The sequence below is a fragment of the Trachurus trachurus genome (assembly GCF_905171665.1).
Source record: "Trachurus trachurus genome assembly, chromosome: 22".
Classification (NCBI taxonomy): Eukaryota; Metazoa; Chordata; class Actinopteri; order Carangiformes; family Carangidae; genus Trachurus; species Trachurus trachurus.
This window is the reverse complement of record NC_139907.1, coordinates 14,331,995-14,351,283: the sequence shown is the minus strand read 5'-3', so window position 1 is coordinate 14,351,283 and position 19,289 is coordinate 14,331,995. Positions and strand designations below refer to the sequence as shown.

General features: G+C 40.8%; 1 protein-coding gene across 1 annotated transcript; it reads right to left on the bottom strand.

Moving 5' to 3' along the window:
• Positions 1–1,902: 1,902 nt before the first annotated feature.
• Positions 1,903–19,193, bottom strand: wdr25 (WD repeat domain 25). The gene is made up of 7 exons (XM_083997875.1): positions 19,103–19,193; positions 17,670–18,508; positions 13,555–13,702; positions 5,962–6,092; positions 4,304–4,474; positions 3,457–3,597; positions 1,903–2,233 (listed from the first exon to the last, which is right to left on the bottom strand). Exons 2-7 carry the CDS (start codon positions 18,390–18,392, stop codon positions 2,012–2,014), a joined length of 1,536 nt encoding a protein of 511 aa, XP_083854001.1. The 5' UTR covers positions 18,393–18,508; positions 19,103–19,193; the 3' UTR covers positions 1,903–2,011.
• Positions 19,194–19,289: the final 96 nt, after the last annotated feature.

Sequence of the window (19,289 nt, the reverse complement as noted above, 5' to 3'; positions counted from 1 at the left end):
ATAAAGATTTCAAAACTGCTTCTCTTCTTTTTTGACTTTGCCATGTTTATGAGGGTGACACTGCACCGACACAGGCCACAACACAAAATCTCCAATCATATTCTTATTTGGTTATTTGATATGTTGCAAAAGGGTCAAAAGGGTTCAATTTAATCCAATTTAAGCACTGTACATGGGGATTGAGAGGATACATGGTATTTTTTGTGGTATAAAAATGTATAAAAAGAGATATAGATACTGCAAAAATAATTGTTATTACACTTTAACTATTTTTTATCCAGTTTTCAGTTGATGTTGTATTTATCGAATGTTTTGACCCTGAATGAAGAGGCTGAAGCGTTTTTGTCCTGTCCTACCTCCAGCCCTGTTCCATGAACAACAGGCCAGCTGTCTAAATGTCAACATGTTTTGTCTGATGCATGGTTATATATTTTTGCTGTATGTTTATTTATTTAATAAAGATGGCTGTTAAGAAATTGCAGACTTCTGTGGATATTATTTTACTTTACCTTAAACCTTGAAGATCCTAAAAAGATCTGGATCTTCTTGTGGACACTTGTCATGTCCCTTTGTGTTAATTTATCTCATCCCCTTTTTTAAGGTTGTTGTTGTCCTGTGAAGATGCAAGACTATCTAGCCTACATCTTTTTTTTTTTAACTTCCTCCTTGAGTAAAGGTCAGTGTGATTAACAGTGATTAGCTGTGGGAATGTTAAGTGTTTTGTCTTTGTTTTTTGTACCGAGTTTGTTACGTCTTCTGGCGTGAACCGACTGCCATACTCCTGATAAGTGGGTGGGAGTTGCCTGAAGTGATTCACATTAGTTTTGCACTTCACTGACACTTATCGGCCTAATAGCAAATGCAATGACCTCTGGCTGGTTAAAAATAAACAATTCGGTCGATGCTCTATTTCTTTTCAGAGAAGTCCTTCCAAAGTGCACCCCTATTTTCTGCTCTTGATGGGGTCATAGTTCATTATTTTGTCTTTTTTTCACTTTATAGGCCTTTTTTAATTGCCTCTTGTGTCTGACAGAAAGGTGAGGAATCAGTGGCCCTGAAGACGATTATGAGATCAATTTAACTACATTATAAACAAAAAGGGGAAAGGAGGAGAAAATAATCGAGCCATATGAATTTCCCTCACTGCCAAACAGCTGTGTGTATTTTAAGGACTGTTGTACACGATACTGAATAAAGATCACACGCTTCTGTCTATACTTAAGTGCTCTGTTGCTGAGTGGCAGGATTGTGGAAGAACCTGGCAGTGCTTTGACAGACTTTGACCTATTTCTTTTCTTAAGTTTTAAGATCTCTGGTTATCTCTGTGATGCTGTAAGCTGTCAGTGTGAAAGGAACTGGCATATCAGAGCCAGGGAGAACAAAAAGCCGTAGAGAAAAGTGATGTGTATGCAGAATGTTCAATGAAAAATACTTCTGATTAGAAAATGCCCAAAGACATTTTTTTTTGTTTTCTTTTAACAAAAACTTCAAGAACATGATGCTGATAGTGATGATGATCTCTCTAGCTGTATTTGGAGAGAAAAACTGGGTACAAAAGCACTGAGGTTGTTGGTGTGTGTGCTTCCCCACCGCCCACCACTTCAGATAAAACTTGTAACAATAGTTCACTCTTTGAACTGTAAAGAAACTTCCTTTGATCTCTAACTTTCCCTGGTTTCAGGATATTAAAACAGTGCAACACTGGCCTAGTATGACCAACATGTTTACATTCAGATTTATAAAATAGTGGCTGTTTTTGTGCTATTGTGAGTTCATATCAAGTGGCATGAAAATGTGGGTGGTTTTTAAAGTAATACAAAAACATTGCAAAATACTCAGTGTAAAAAAAACTTTTTTTTTAATGGAAGACATTCATCAACTCATGCTAAGAGATAATTGAGGATAAAGTCTCAAAGACGGATGTGCACGAGTTTGCAGCTTAATATAGTCCTCTCTTTGCAAACCTGCTATAACTTCTATCACTCCATATTTACATCCTTATTCACAGTCCTCAGTGCCAGACCTTGATCTCACCGGCCCAGTCGCAGGTGGCCGTGGTTGCAGGCAGGACGGGATGCTGGGACACACACAGACAGGGCTGGCTGTGGGCGTTGAGAGTGTGCAGCAGCCGAGTGTTGTGGTAGTCGTAGAAGTGAGCGGAGCCAGTGGCGCTCCCTGAGGCCAGGATAGTTCCATCCTGAGAAAACTCACAATGCACCGCGTATCCCTCCACCTAGCACAAAAATATATATCCGACATATTATATTGAATGCATTGACCTTCAACTAGGAGCCATTTTTATGTTTGCAGCATAATAAAATGTCAGCCTAATGAATGTGATACAGCTGCTTACAGACCACAGCAAGTGAAAGGTTAAAGAAGCTATGTGCATGTGATCACAACTGGTATCCAGCATAAAAAAAGTGTGTTGGGAAAAGTAAAACAGGTGCTCGCCTTCCATTACTATCACCTCTGAGGTGTCCTTGAGCAAGGCACTTAAACCTTCCCCACTTCAGTTGGGTGTAACAACAATGTGCTGTTCAGACACAAGGTCTGAATGTGTGAATCAATGTGGAACAAGATGTTCCTGGACAACAGCATGTGTGCTCAGTAGTCAATATACTTTGCACTATACACTCAGTAACCTCATGCCGTCTAATGCAACATCCTTGCTATAAATTATGCCTTCATTATGGTTTTAATGTTCAGTCTGTGTTGAAATGGTTCCAGAGTGGTGCTGATTAAACTTCATGATCGTGTAGGAGGTTGTACACTGTGGTGCTGTTGAACTATATTGCGTTGTGGTAAGTGGTATTTTGTGTACCCCATTAAAATCAATGGGACTAATAATGTGAGACAGATTTATGATCTGATGATTGATACATGGTGTTAAGTGTTAATAATACTAGTCATCAAAAGTTATGTGATAGACTGACTGGTTATGAACACGTGCACTATTAGACCTGAAAGAATGAACATTTCTTTTCTCTGTTTTGTTTTTTTTGTAATGTTGTGTTTTGTACCTCTGGGTCACCAACAACAGGGAAAAACAGATTGTGTAGTGTGAGATACCAATTTATTTCCTGTCCATGTTTGTATTTTTCTTGAATCAACAGTAAAGACACCACAGCAGCAGCTCAGCATGTTGTCAGTGATGTTTATAACCAACTGCCACATTCTGCTCTTTTGCCCTCAGTTGTTGAAATATTGTATTGTACTTAGTGTGTTTGTGTCGGGGAAGGGGACTGTAGAGGAATTGCCGCAGGCTGTATATCTACATGTGGTGTGTAGGTTGTGGCTGTTTCATCTGTGTGTATTCGTTTATTCTGCCTTTGCACAGTTTTGTGCTGAAGTGGTTTGTGTGGATGCGAGTGTACATCCGACTGCAGCACTTTCTGTATTGATCAGGCCCAGTGAAACCCCCTCCCCACCCCAGAGGCAACAGTCGTTACTGACCTTGTGTCCTTCGTATCGCCGCCTCTTGTTCATTCTGTAGGGCTGCTGGGAGGAGAACACCGCCATGTAGTTCCCATTGGTCTGGGCGACAAAGGACTCCTCCACCGGGTGGAGAGCCAGGCTCGGGCATGTGTATCTCTCCTGTAGGCCAAATGAGGAGGGAAAAAATCCAGAGGGGAATAAAATTAATTCATCCTTTGACCTTTTCTTGCTGTTACTAACCATGAAGTCAGCTGAATGTTAACTAGTCCATTAATTTGCAAGAGCCTTATGTTCTGAGGTGCAGTGGGTGGACAAAGTCACAGAAACACTCTAAAATGTAATGCAATCAGTTCACTGTGGTCAATTTTGGGGCCACACTTTGTCCAGTAATGAATTGTATTATATAGCAATGTACAAAAAGCTCCTGTTATTTTCTCCATCCTTTCATTAATATTCATAGTGTAGAGAATTTGCAGGTTTCCTGGGACTTCCTGAACTGCACAATAAATTACCAATTCAACTCTAGAAACACTGATTCAGAGATGAGAATTTATTCAACACAAAAAAAGCACAAAGGTTATATTGAAACACATTTTTTTTTTAAAATAGGTGGCACTTAGTCGAGCACACACTTGGCTCTGTGTAACTGTCGCAATATGCCGGTACCACATGCCTCATTACCAACTTGTTTCACATCAGGAGGTTCACACATTTTCATGATTTTCACCTTAAATTGGAGGTGTGATTTGCCTGTTAAGATTTAAACAGCTTTTAAACAGCCTTTTATTTGCTAATTTGTGCCCATCAGCTACAAGTTTCCTCAGGGGCTTTTTTTTTTTTTTTTAATTCACACAGATTTCCTTACATGGTAGATCTGGTTGGAGACTTTGGCTGTGGTCTGGTAATCCCAGGCGATGAGGGTGCGGTCTGCAGAGTCTCTGCTCACACAGTCAGAGCTTGTTATGAAGTCCACACCACCTCTCAGAAACAGGATGTCCAAGGTCTGCTGGATCCCTGCTTTGTACACTTTCACCATCTGAAAACAAATACACAGAAATTAGCATCAAGCTCTTTATAATTCAGAGTGGAAAAAATGGAGAGAAGCAGTTAAATCTACAGTTGAGTGGGTAGTAGTTATACTGCACTGTATATACCTTCAGTGCATTAGGTGCAATTCAATTGAACCATCTGTGATGTTTTCACAGCAGTGTTTTTTTTTGGTTTGTTTGTTTGAATATACTGTTCACAGCACTCACCTCTGAGGAGCAGTAACCTGGTTACAGCCCTCTGAATCACTGCCCCTGTCTTTGATTATTTCAGCAATTAATTCATGGAAATTTAGTCAGAAGAAAATAAATCAGGCTAAAAGAAAACGTGATTTTTCAGCGCAGTTAAACTCACATCCATGGCAACAGTATACTGGATAATGGTCCCTAACATATTATCATTAATACTAAAAACAGCTAGAAAAGCAGATAGAAAACATCAACATCTTCAAGTCTGTTTAGGTTAAGAGAAGAGATGAGAGGATGGTGAGATTTAGTCAGTCATGATCTAGAGTGGAGGGATCAGTTTATTTACTCCTTTCTTTGTTAGCCCAGTCTTATCAGATCAGAGTTTCACACTGTGTTTGATCGGATTAGGTTCAATGCCACTGAGCGAGCTGCAAGCAGCTCCGCTCTACATCAGACAATTTAACTTTTGACCCTCGACTACAACTTTAACTGCTGCTCTTCTTTAACTTTCCCCAAACTTTTAACGCTTGCCCTTTACAATGAGCTGTAATGTAACATTTGAAAGCAAGCCCTTTCATCCAGTTCAACCTGTCAAGTCCTCCTGGAAAGACTTCAGACCTCAGAGGGCTTTGATATTGTGCCTGTGGGTGGTGAGCTGGTCTCAGTCCTTTCTTATCTAGTGGGGTAATTTCGCCCCAGCAAAGGAAACACACAGCCCTGGGCTAAGACTGACAGGCAGTCAGGACGCTACAGCATTAACAACCTATTTGCTGAGGACAGGTGTCCGCTCACTCGGCTATTCTTACTGACACCTACTAGCAGAAGCAATCCCTGCTGTATTAAGTCTGCAACCCGGCAAGGAAACGATTCAGTTTGCCGAAGGGAAAAATTACATGTGAGCACCACAGATTCTGAAGAAGTGAATAGGATTATCATATAAAACAGCCTATTAAGCTTAATAGCAATATTAGGTTGCAGGTTCATGGGAGCAATTTATGAGCCCCGAATGAAATTAAAATTTGTTTTGAATAATTAGCGAGAAAAACCTGTAGTGTTACTCATGTGTATGCGGCAGTACAATCCTTTAGTGAAATATAGCACAGGTCACTGTGCAAGGCCAAGTGTGGACTAGCTTGTGTGTAAATCTGAGTGTGTAGGAGGGAGATGTGAATGAAGGAGATGTGTTCAAAGCCTACATACTGTAGCTTAGATTTATAAAGGTCAAACAACAGTGCCTGAACCTGAGTCAATAAAAATGATAAACTGGAAGGAGGTTAATAAGTTTGACCTTGCTGCAGCGAGAGTCCCAGGCCTTGACCGCTGAACTGTAACCTCCGCACAGGAATACATCTGGGTTGCTGGGATGCAGGGCCACACACATCACCTTGAACTGGTTGTCCAATTTCACTATCTGCCCCCCTGCAGAAGCGAAGAAATAAGAGACAGAAGAAGAGAAAGAAGATCAATGCTGCTTTGAAACGATGAGTCTTTGCAGCTTTTGTCAGCAGTGAACTCTTATAATAAGACATCTGTTTAATATGTTATATCTTGAGATGAAAGCTGAGATTCTTAGAGCTGCGACCAACCTACATATAAATGTTTGATTTGGGTAGTTCAGGACATTTTCAAAACGCAACAAGAAAAATTATATGAGTTGAAAAAAAAGGTGTGGAACTACTAGAGGACCACTAATATTTACACCAACCATGTCCTTTAGATCAATTAAATGAAAAGTGCAGTTTTGCATAATACAATAGAGGCCCCAGAATGTTTTAAAAAAGTAAGACTGTTTATATTTGACACTGTTTGCTAATCCTTTCCAGACGTAGAGTTGCGGAGAATAAAATTTCACTAATAACCTCCTGGAGTTCACAGACATTTTTGTCTTGAGTGTAGGTCTAATCACCCATGAGTTACACACAAAGCACGGCATGGCCTGTTTGTGATTCACATAGTGAGGAAACGTGATCTTTCTAGGTTCGACATCTTGTTGGGGAGTGTGTATCTCTGCCTGTGCGTTGTGTTGCTGTAAGGGACTCATGTCATGCTCAACCCTGACCCCCCGCTGGTTTCTGTCCACTAACGGCCCTCAACAATCCCAAGGCTGGCCGAGCAATCGCTTTACTGCTGTCATCCCTGCCTAGAGAGTATCTGTCTGAACAAACCAATAGACTCTACACATCTGAGTTTCTAAGCGTTGTTGTGTGGTATCTTCTGTGAGTTCAAAAAGAATGAAAAGATTCACACTTTTAAATTAAATGAGTAAATTAAGACAAACTGTTGCTGTTTGTGCTCCATGAAAAGCTTCATTAAATACCATCTCTCTCAGTTGTCAAGACTGAGCTAAACACAACATAAATTTCAACTACATTTTCCCTCCAGACGCGAATTCTGCTGAAACTTCTCTTTGGTCTATTAATTGCGCTGACTGAGAGGACCCAGGCCTCCTTGTGAAACCCATTACACTCCTGTGCAGTAAACACTGTTTGTAATTAATTAAATTGTGCCGTCGCCTTTGCTGATAAACCGAGTGATTTGAGAACAAGCGCACTAATAAAAGATATAGTAAATCTTGCTGTAAACCGCCACCAAAGATAGTGTTCCCTGCAACTCCGAGCGCCTTCAGAAATTCATGAGTGTTGAACTAAAAGAGAAGAGAAGCTTTCTGTGATCATTTCAGGAGCAACGCCTGTGTAAAGCTGCAGGTTTTGATCACATGTTTAAAAAATGCTTTGCATTATCTAAAAGGACAGCACTGAGAGTTTTTCATGATAAAATAAAGCTTTTATCTTTATCATTAGATGCCCATTGTCAACTGACAGCGACCGTATATCCCCACGTAACGATGGTGGGAGACAGGATTTATCAAAATAACAGCATTGGTTTGTCACATTGGTTTGTCAGAGCCGCTGCATCCCTGTCTTTTCCAGACGGCAGCACATCATGGTTATCAGTCTCTGAGAAGCCACTTGATTTAAATATTGCTCAAGACAAAAAGATAATCTAAACTGACAAAGATGTAGTGATATAGAAAAGAGGAACTACTGTTTTGGCTAGAGGCGGCTTTATCTAAATCAATTAAAAAATGTCGCACTTAAAAACAAAACAAAAACACTGAGGGGCTTAAATATAATTAAGCTTGACAGGGTGCAACCAAAAATTAGTTTCCTGGGTAAGCCATGAAGAAGGCTACACGGGGAGCCGGAGCCAGACTATGAGCCAACAGCTCCGTCAAAGGCTATGCAAAGCAGCATACCTCAGGGTTCAACTGCTCCTCATTAAGTCATCCAACAAACAACAAAGGACCACATCGAAAACAGTCTAAGGCAGTTAGCCAACAACAAAAACGCACTTCATTACACACTTGTTCTTGGATTTTCCCCACACAGTCTTTTTTTAAAGAGAAGAATGAGTCACAGCTAATAAAGTACAGCAGAAATGGACCTTCTTTCACTTAATGGTGGACCAGCACAAACCCAGATTCGATTGCATTGATCCAAAGTTTTAACAGGCAATTTCGTCAGGCTCACACTTCCAGCTTAATTGGCTTACCCGTAGCGATATGAAGAAGATGTGTCATCGAGATTTGAAACTCATGTTTGACGATGAGAAATCAACATTCTCCTCATAATAAACTGGGCCTTGTCATGTTTTAATTAAGCAAGATTAATTAGCTTGCTCGAGAGGGGAGATAAGGGAGGACTGTAGTGATCTGTCCCTTCCTTGCTACAGTATAGTTCACTTTGTAGTTATGAACAAGCTCCTATCATGCAGAAGAGCTGATGCACAGCAGCGGACTATAGACAGGAGGACATTAGGTGTGATCGGGACAGCAGGGATGAGCCCCTTAGAGCAGAGGGAAGCAGGATGAAGTGGATATTCTGCCTCATTACCAGATCCACCAAAGCAGGGTGCTGTCACTGCACATCAGGCGAGGTTAGGTTCGTGAAAAAAAAACACATACAAAAAAATACTTCTGGAAAGTCTTAATAAGCCTTGTCTATAACTACTTTGTATCTGTAAACATATTTCACATCCACTATGTGCCAAACCCTGTAAATGTGAAGGTGAAAAATATTTTTTTCATGTGGTTCCTTCAATCATCCACGACAGGTTTCATCAACAAATAAAGCCTTAAGACCTACTGTGGAGCGGCAGTGAGTCCCTTTATAGCAGACGATCACGACACCAAATATACTGAAGATTTACAACATTACAGGCAGCACAGGAAAAAAACCACTGGACTTTAACTGCACTAAAATATACAACTACATGTTATCAAGTTTCCAAAATACCATATATAGTTAAAAAGTCAAAACTGAGGACTGTTTTGTTAAAATTGCCATAAAGTAATATTTTTTCTATAAGGGAAATTCTGGGCCGATACCAATACCAATATCGATGTTTTTTTCCCCAGTGTTTATTCCACTTTTCCACTTTTAAAGGAAACCAAGAAATCTTCATTACTCACAAAAAACCTACATTTCCGCTCACTTAACTTTGACAAATTGAATGTGCATGCGCCCTCTGGCGTCTCGGCAGAGTCACACCCCCAAAAAGAGGAAAAAAAACAGGCTTCCCCTCCGAGTCAGCACAATATGCCACATCACAGATAAAAATCAGTCACTGCCATCAGTATTTTCTGATGGCCGATGGCAGTCAATGAAGCGAATATCTGCTCGGCCGATGCAATGGTGGTTTCCTAATTGTAATGTCTTCTTTTTCCTTGATTATTTGAGTAGGAATCTCTTTCAATTATCGTGTCCTTAATTAGCACCAGCCCATTTCAAAGCAGGTCAGAGGTTTCTGAAAGTGGAAGTGACGATAATTTTCAATCTTTTTCCCTAATAAAGAGTGATATATAACTATATATTGTAGTATATATTATAAAGCACAATTATGTATGAAGCAGCTCCAAAACATGGCATGCACAGGCCTCTGGGAACACTTCCTACTTCATGTTGGGAGCTTCTGAAGCGTACCACCATAGAAACACTGACAGTTTTTTTTTTTCATTATTTCACAAATGTATGTTATAAATGTACCACGTATCAAATGTATTGTCTATCACCCACAGATTTTTACTAATTTTTTAAATCACTTAGTCTTCTTTTCATTTCACATACAGTATCAGGGTAAAATGTGTGGAAACCAAGCAGGTAACCACTGTAAAATAAAGCTTTCAAACTAGGTCAAAATGCAGATCTTACCAGTGGCGTTTGGAGTAAACGCTTCATGTGTATGTGTATGTGTGCGCATGTGTTTATGTGTGTGTGCTGCTCCTGGCATGAAATGCGCAAGTCCTCAGTGTTTATAAAGCCAGGAAATAAATGTTTCCTGAGATGTTCAGGTAAAGTGACAGATATCAAAGAAAAGTGTATTCCAGGTTTGTTACACTAAGTTAAGTGATTATATCGGCGTTACTACTGTATGTGCAACGCAAACCCCCCTGTCCCAGTTCACAATATTGAGCTAGAGGCCTCTGGTGCACATAATAAAAGCACTTCTCTTGCATTGGATTGCCAGTTGGCTCAGATATATACTGGCATGTTTTAAACAAACAATTTCTGTGAGTTGACCCCAGACTTGACATCACAGTGCCACTCATTATTTTGCGACTCATTATTTTGCCCTTGCAATTAGCTTGTAGCTAATTTTTAAAAGTAACGCACTGCAACAAAGAGAAACAACATCTTACAACCAAACTTGTTGTAGCTGCATTCATCAACCATGACTCTGCAAAGGCGATATGAGGTGGAAGGGCAATGCACAAGACTACTCCAGTGCCTGGCACTGTCTTTGTGTATTATTGGTTTTTGGAAAGCAAAGACGACCTCCTTTTTTCTGCCAGCACCTGAAGGGATCTGGACAGAAAACTCAAGTTCTGCACACACACGCATGATCTGACACATCAACCTGTGGCAGCCCGTGGGCATATGGGAATATTTCCCTACGCCAACCACCACCAATCAGCTTTTCCAAGGACAGCCGTGAAAGCATTGGACAACAGCTGCCACTTCACACAAATGCCCTCCAGATGAAATTCATTTATTCCACTCCCCAACTCCTACTCTCTCTGTTTTCCTTTCTCTGAATATATTCTGCCTCTTTTGATTTTTTTTTTCTCTTGCATTCTTGCTTCCCCCCTACCTTTCTCTCTCTGCATTATGTCTCTTAACCTGCTCTCCCGCCCTATATCCTCCTCGCCCTCTACTATTGCTATTCAGCTGTGACAGCCTGCCTGTGGCCCACTGGGGACTGAATGTAAGATTCTACAAATTAAATTGGACACAGGAACAACTGCAAAGATAGCCAAGGAAAATGGGCCCACAACAGTACTCTGAATGCATAGGCCCCCCTATAATTCCATTTCTCTGTAAACATACCGATTGGTGCAGCAATTGTTAGGATTACTGTGGTGCACTAAGAGGTCAGGTGTCCTACAAGACTCCCACTATCCAAAGAGAGCACAATTGAGCAGAATAAGCCCAGCTGCCGCCCTTGTTAGAGTCGTGCGGCACAGCATTACTGTGAAGTGGGTAAAGATCAAATTAATCCTGATTAGTCTGACAATGAGTTGGCAAACACTCAGGTCCCTCAGCATCCCTTCACTCTTGGTGGGGATAGTGTTTAACATGAATGTTGGGACCATTAACTTTCCAAATATCCCTGTCACAATTATGCCAACACCTCGGCGTAGCCTTGTCATACCAGTCAGAAATATAAATTCTCTGGAAGCATGGGAATCATAGCTTACCATGTTGTGACGGGAAACACAATTATGTCAGTCTGTGTTTAAATTATTATGCGGCAAATTATGCATGCTGCTTAAGCTCTATGTTCTAGTAACTGATCGAGTATGATTGGTTTTAAAGTGCCGGTGCTGTGGTCTTAGCTCTACCACAGTAAATTGCCCCACAGTTGAGCAGAAACTGGGCTGGAATTCCTGACTCCCATATTAATATGCAACTAAATAAAATCTTACTCATCTCGTGCTACTAAAGGAATACATTCTTATTGCTCTGTCATGCCAGCACACATCTTCAGATTGTCACCCTCTGAAACAATATGGTTTATTCAATTTCATACACAAATAAGTAATAACAGCAGTAGGAATATGAGTAAGAATAATAAAATATTACTAAAAAATAGAAAGGCTGTTGCAGGATTGATTGGTGAGGGTTTTCTCGTACATGCTGAGCAAGACACTTGCAGCTACCAAAGTATAAGGCCAAAATAAACATTTGTTTGTTTATGGTTGTGCTAGGTGACGTTCCAGTATAAGGTCATGGTGGCTGCTCCTGTGGTGATGTATCCATTATTGATCCCCTTCCTGGAGCTGCCTGTGTGTTTAATGGGCTGGCCAAGCTATTATCCGGTAGGCTTTATTGGCAGTATTGACAGACATGCTGAGAGGGGAAGTGCAAACGGCAGCAAGTCAGCACAGCAATGTGTTGACCCTGGAGATGTAGATGCCACAGGGCTTCAAAACAATGTCTATTGTATGTCCGCAAGTCCCGCTGAGCCCCTCTGGTTTTTTTCAGAGTGTATGTCACTATTGCGAGTTAGTTAGTGAATGGACAGGAGGGACCAAAACAAGCTTAATTATAAGAGTGTCCTTGGTGACTCTTTAGTTTTTTCCAGAAACTCTTACAAACATTTTGGTCGTAAGGTGTCGAGAAAATCAAAGATTTCAGATGAAAGAAATTCTAGTTAGTGAAAGCAGTAACAGATCATGTTGTTGATTGTCTACATGAGTTGTTTCAATCCTTTCTGCCATGCCTATTACATGAACACAAAACAAGTAATTCCACCGCAAATCACATTATTGATGTCTCCTTGTCACCTTGAAAATGCTGTGTGAACACACAAAAGGGACAGCGACAGCCGAGCCTGTGGATTTGGCTGACATTGTTACTGTTGGTAAACAAAAGTTTCCTCACTTTAAAGCTTTTAAGAAAGTAAACATGTTTTTTGAACATATACAGCACGTGTGTCAGTGTGTGATATGAGTTTGCGATACTAGGGGAGACAGATAAACAGTGTCCCATTTTAGAGGCTTTTTTTTAGGGGGTTATTCACTTCATGTACACCTTTAAAGTCATTACATATATAATAATAGAGTTATGGGAGGCATATCACTACTGTACAAACTCTGTGGTTCACTCAGAAATGTAGAACTTTATGAGCTGACGTAGCTCAAATTTACAATTTAAAAAGTGACTGGGACCCAGCTGACTTTGGGACACCACAGGTTTAAAGGGAATACCAGTTGTTTCATTTAAATATTAAGGGAAGCAAGCCAGCGTTTCTTGGCTGCACTTGGATGAGTCTTTGGAATGAGTTAGTTGACCAGTTATGATGTATTTGCTCTAGAAATACTGATTTCGAAGGTGGTGGCCCTTGAAATGGGTCACGACTGCAGCGAGGGAGGGAGAGAGAAGGAGAGACAAGGCCAGACACAGAAAGAGAAAGAGTTTTGCAATTGGTACAATAAGCTTAACAGGTTTTGTGGTCCAAAGAATTTAAGGTCAGTCCATACATAAATTACTACACCAATTCTGAATTTGCATGAAGTAAAGTCGCCGAGAAGTTTTGTTTTTCAGCAATATGGTCAGAGAAAACGAACAGCAGCTCAATTAAGTAAGCGTATAAGATTTTTTAAAATATACATTTCCCCTTTATATTTGAAGGAAACACCACAGCTGTTCTGTTTCAGTGTACCTGGCTACAGATGAGAAGCACAAGACTGTGGAAACACAGCATTGCATTTACTGTTCAGTTCAGTTGAGGACAAATTCACATTGAAATACTTAATCTAGTGCTTTGTTATGCGACATCGTGTTCCTTACACCTGCAGAGAAAAAGTGTTGCTGTTCACCTGTCTCCGCGTCTGTGATCACAGCCGTGTTGTCAAATGAGCCAGTGAGAAGGTGTCGCCCGCAGGGGGTCCAACAGGCATCACGAACAGCTCCTGAATGGCAGGTGTAAACCCCGAGGCATCGCCCGCTCTCTGCTCCATCCCACACCTGCCAGACGTGGTCACATTGAATCAAGACAAAGTCACAAATTAAACCTCGCCTGCGGCAGCAAAGTCTTTTTACCATAAATAGTTCTGGAAGAAAGCTTTCATTGTTCTGCCACCACTGCATGAAAGACATGGTGTATACTACATAACAAACAACCCCTATGGAAAAGAACTGGTGTCACTAATGAGCAATTGGGAAAAGATTACATAATAAATATGTACTATGTCTTTATGGTACTTTTTATTTAAGTATAAGAATGAAAAATGTGATTTAAAAAAAAAAAAGTTTTCTAAAAGACTAAAATGTCTCCAACATGCAGTATGACAAAAAGAAGCAGAGGAAAAGAAGCTACATCAGACAGCACTGACACACTGTGTTTCCTTCACACAAACAAGAAGAAAGGACTGGAATGCTTTGGATGATGTTTCAAGGAAGGTTACTGACAATCAAATACTGCAGGTCAGACTTGGCGGCCACTGCACTCCCCACAAAAAGAAGAAAAGATAAAGACTTTTTTTTGCTAAGCCTTTACAAATCATGCATGTAAGGTGTCCTCCAGCACTGAAAATCCTTCCTGTCCAGACAAGTATGCAGTCTGTCTCTATCAAAGCTGACAGAGATGTAATCTATGCTTTCCTCACATGTCTTCTATTGTAATAAAACAAAATGGGATTATTTCACAAAGAGGCACTGGATAAATTGGAATAATACCTTTACAAATCAGGCTCATTTGCAGGATTTAAAAGCAAAACAACCTCTGTGATGAATTATTTGGACTAATTACCTTCGAGCGAGTCTATAAATCAGTTCCCCATGGGGTATAATGGCTTTAATGGTTTTATACTATTAGCGATTTCTCTGATTAGAGACAGAGAAGAGGAGAAAAGCACCAAGCTGCCTTCTGTTTGCCGTGCCCACTGTAACAATGCTATCTACACTTTGCCACTTTGAAATGCAATATCATGGTCTAAATAAAGTACAAAACAGGCTGTAAAAAGTAACCTGATTTATGAAAGAGGTGCTAATATGCAATGTAGCTCTATTGTCGATTTTAGCTTTGTCCTCTAATCATTGGTGTGGTGTTTTTGTGTTTCAAGGAAGATCACTTGGCAAACTAGTTGGCTGATACTGCACGTGGTTTTCATCAGATTCTGTGCTTGTAAAGATAAATGATATTCTGTCAGACATGTCAAAGGACAAAGGATTCTCCCTGAGGCCCGGCCTAAAAAAACAGTGGGTGGTCTGGTGACTGGTGTCCATTGAGGTGAGGTATTACAGCAATGATTAAGTATTTTTTTTTACTTCCCCAGCATTGCCAGGGCCACAGAGGATCTTTGAAGATCCGCGCTGCAGATCCCTCACTGCCTCTCTGTGTTTCATTATTAAATACGACTCCCTCATACAGCATACGAAACACACTGAGAAGTACTGTGCCACAGCTCCCACAAGAGACAGACAGGGAAGAAAGATGGACGGGGGAGAGAGACATATAAATCCAGCAGGCTGTGGTTTAACAAACAGAATGCCAGAGATGCCTTCAGGGTGGAAAAACAAGTAGCAAAGTGAGAAACAGAGGGAGGGACTCACAGTTTTGATTGCTAAAAAGCTAAATATTGGAGAGGTGCATCCATCTATTAAGAATATTTCCATTCATTGTGCAACAGGCTATTCAAAGTCTTTGTAAGATCTTAGGCTTAGGGAAACACTGCCATCTCAAGGTAACATGAAAATCTGTTCAACAGCAACTGATGGCAGCATCTATAGTCACAAAAGCTTTCAGCTAAACACAGACTTTTACATAACAAGTCCGACAAAGTGTTGTGTTGCCTAAGCTCCGTCTTGAGCCTGCTCCCTATGAATGACAGTGTTAATGATTATGCACCATAACAACACCATTCATTTCACACACAATTGCAATAATCCTGCACAATGTGAGACCTGTGCACGGTTGAAATTGAGCACTTGTTTATTTGCATCCCCCTTAATTTCACCGGCCACTTAACAGACACGCTGAGCGGATCCTCGCGGATGACTCATTGGAGTAATCTGCTTCCTAAATGACTCTCGGTAATTAAAACTAAATTGGTATTCGTGTTATCAACTTAAAACTGCTGCCTTACACCTGCCGTAGCCATGGTGACAACAGCTGCAAACAGGCTGGAATAATAATAGTCAGACTGAGGAAGTGACAGACAGGATGGAGGAAGAGGAGTCGGAGGCCTGAAGGGTGTCGGTGAAGAAATACAAAGAGTAGAGTGTGAAGACTTTATTAAGTGTAGCCTACTCCTTCTCTCAGTCTGTACTCAGCCGGACAGAAAAGCTCTGACAACGTGCCGAAATACATGATCACCGTCTCTTTACTATATGTCAATAAATAAACAAGAATGTGTGGAAAGCTATTATGTTACCAGAAAATAGACAATGCCACATTTTCACAAATGAGTTTTCTGGGGAACACTCCAGTGTTCCCAAACTGAAGTGATTTCAGATTGACTGGGATAATTAAAGTTGAACAGAAAGATGAACACAATCATTATGCTTAGCTGTGGCCCTAACTACATAACAAACTGCTTTTTGACAATTAATCAATGGGTCTACAAATAATCAATACTGATGTTTTCAAGTGTATACTTTATATAAAATGTGGTTGGACTTAATTAACTGGTTATCATAGTGAAAAACTAAAGCACTGTTGCTATGGTTACCTGCACTTTATTGTGGGGAGACTGGATCGCCTTGCCACGCAGGTTAGTTGTAACACTGGTCATGTCTCCCACAATAGAGGGAAACTGTCACACGTCTGAGTCAGCAGTGTAAAACTCAAGCATGTGGGAGCCTCCTTTCATATTTAATAGATGAGGGGACAATATCTGACAGTATCATGATGTGCCCCCCTGCTGTACAGGACTTTGGCACTTTGGTTAAAAAAAAAAAAAAATCAGGGAAAACCCTGGTTATGTAATATGTATATATATAACAACTGAAACTCCTGTGAGTTTATTATCTCAGTACGAACTTTAAGGGGGAAAAAAACCTTTTATTCAAAAAGAGAACATGACTCAAGGGGCTAATTCACAGATAAGTAAGATTGTTTTCATGCTTTTCTATCTTCTGGTTTGACAGAACACACCTGACACAGTTACTGGAGAGAAAGGGAAAGAAAGAGAAAGAGGGAGAGGGAGGGAGAGTGAGAGAGAGACTGAACGAAATTCCTTGTATACAAACAAACAAGTCTTTTTTTTTTACCCCTTCTTTTCTAGTCTTCACCATCTGCTCCAACCAGCCCGTTCTCAAATCCAGAAGAGGTGGCTGCCATACTGCTGCACGTGTACGATTATGCAAATGATCTCATGCATATTTAAATTATTAATTATTCAGAGTCCTCTTAGGATATTGGTGAGGTAGGTGATTTTGTTCAGGGATAGAAATATTTAGTCACTGGCAGGCACCTGCATTGCTTGACCTTTACAGTAGGGAAATGAGGGATTGTTTCCTGGTGCGTAACACAGAAAAAGAGGGGGAGGGGGAGAGAAAGGAAGAGAAATAGGAAGTCCCACGGGTCCTGACATACATTCAACTGACAGTGACAGATTTGATTCTAAAGAAAGTAGTTTATGGTGCATCTATAAATCGAGGCAGCAGGGCAGACATTATCTCCCTGCCTGTAACACCGCGCCAGTTACACTGAATGTCAGGTAAAGTGATTATCCTCTAAGACCTCCTTGATGCACTTGGCACCTGTCTGAATCTATACTAATAAATGGATTTTTGCGGATCAGGTATATCTTGTCACACTGAACTGATACTAATAAGTAAGCTTGCGAACAGTTTGATTTAAATAACAATTCAGTGCAAATACATGGAAGAACACTGTATCCCTTCTCTACTATTTTATATCCCCCTTGGCTAAGCGTTTAATACACATCTTTGCTGAAGACAGTGATAGCCTTATTGGGGCTGTTATTACCTTGACAGTCTTGTCCATGGATGCAGACAGCAGCAGGTGGCTGAGATGAGGCACAGGACACCATTGCACTGTGTTGACTGGGCCCTGGTGGCCCCCCAGGGTCATCAGAAGTTTTCTTGGTATGCCTGCTGTGCCGGGCTTGAGACCAAGATACGGCTTCACTATAGCCGAGACATCAGAGAAAATCTGCCCTTCCCTGGTCTGATTCCCTGGGTCTTGCTCTGCTGGACATGTTGGCTTCACAGTCTCTACTGAAGTAGCAAGTTTCTGTCTCTTGGGGATGTATGGTCTGACACCAGGGGGGAGAGGGCAGTGTCTCTTTGCTGAGTTCATCCCATCACCAAAGCTTTGTGGCACACGAGGAAGAGTGGGCTGTGGTGAGCTCGTCCCTCGAGTCACAGGTAAACACAGAGGAGCTGCAGCATCTCTAAAATGCTTATGCTGTGCTGCCCTGCCCCTGTCAAAACAGTTCTGTGGCAGCGAAGTCTGAGGTAGTGAGGAAATTGTTCTTTCTAAGACGTTCCCATGATATTCGAACAACGTATCCTGAGGGTCTTGGGTAAAACTTTGAGTGATGGTTGTTACATTTGAGTTATCACACACCACAGCTTCTTGTTTTTGTTCATAAGAGCCCGTTTGGACAGAGGCTAATGCTCCTTCTTCCGTTTGATCCAGAGATTCATCCTCTGACTCTGAATCCTCATAGGCCACGAGTGAAGACATCTTCAAAGGACACTCTTAAAAAAAGAGATAAAAAAGTTGTTGCTGTTGTGTCAAAGTGAGGTTATTCCATAAAACAACCCAAGTATGACATCTAGTGGTTGGTGGGATTTCTGCACCTGAAAATAGAATACACATTTGTCACTTTTAGGTAGATTTGACATTTCAAAAAAATAAATAACGTGACCTGGCAGTTTTACCACAGCTTTCTATACATTTGTTTTCCCTTCTGGTCACCAGTGAGATGTAGTGCTCACCCACCTCCGTGCACCAGACAAACAGCCTGGGAGGAAAATATAGAGAAGGGAGCAATATGGGTCCATCTTCATACACCAAAAGAAGCAGGGCAAGACAGTATTTGTAAAAAATAAATAAATAAATAAATAAAAAATAAGAGCCTAGACTTTCGATTTGAACCGAGCTGGCATGAAAGGCTAACAATGTTACGTGTAGTTGTCTTTAAATCTTGTTAGCTAGTCAACACAAAAGCCAAATCAGGCAGAGAGCAAACTGCAGGCTAGTCAATTTATACCACTGTAACGTACAGAGCAGCTACACAGTTTGTACTTGTTACTTGACTTATAAATGTACAGACTCGATGATGAGCTAAACCCTGAAGTTTAACGCCGTGTCTATCCATTGGCGTCGTTTGCATTTCTGACGCAAATATACTTTACAAAGGAATAAAAAGATGTCAGTGAATCTGCGTTTACCACTTTACTCTTGCAGTCCCAGTAAAACCATCAATATCCGACAGCAAAGGTACTCTCTGCTAGTGCTGACAGTCGCACACCTGGTCACAACATCCCGCTAAACCAACCGAGTAAAGCAACCTTTCAGAATAAAAGTGAAGATTCGATTTGGCCAATGGCCTCGTGTTCGTCAAACTAAGTGTTGAAC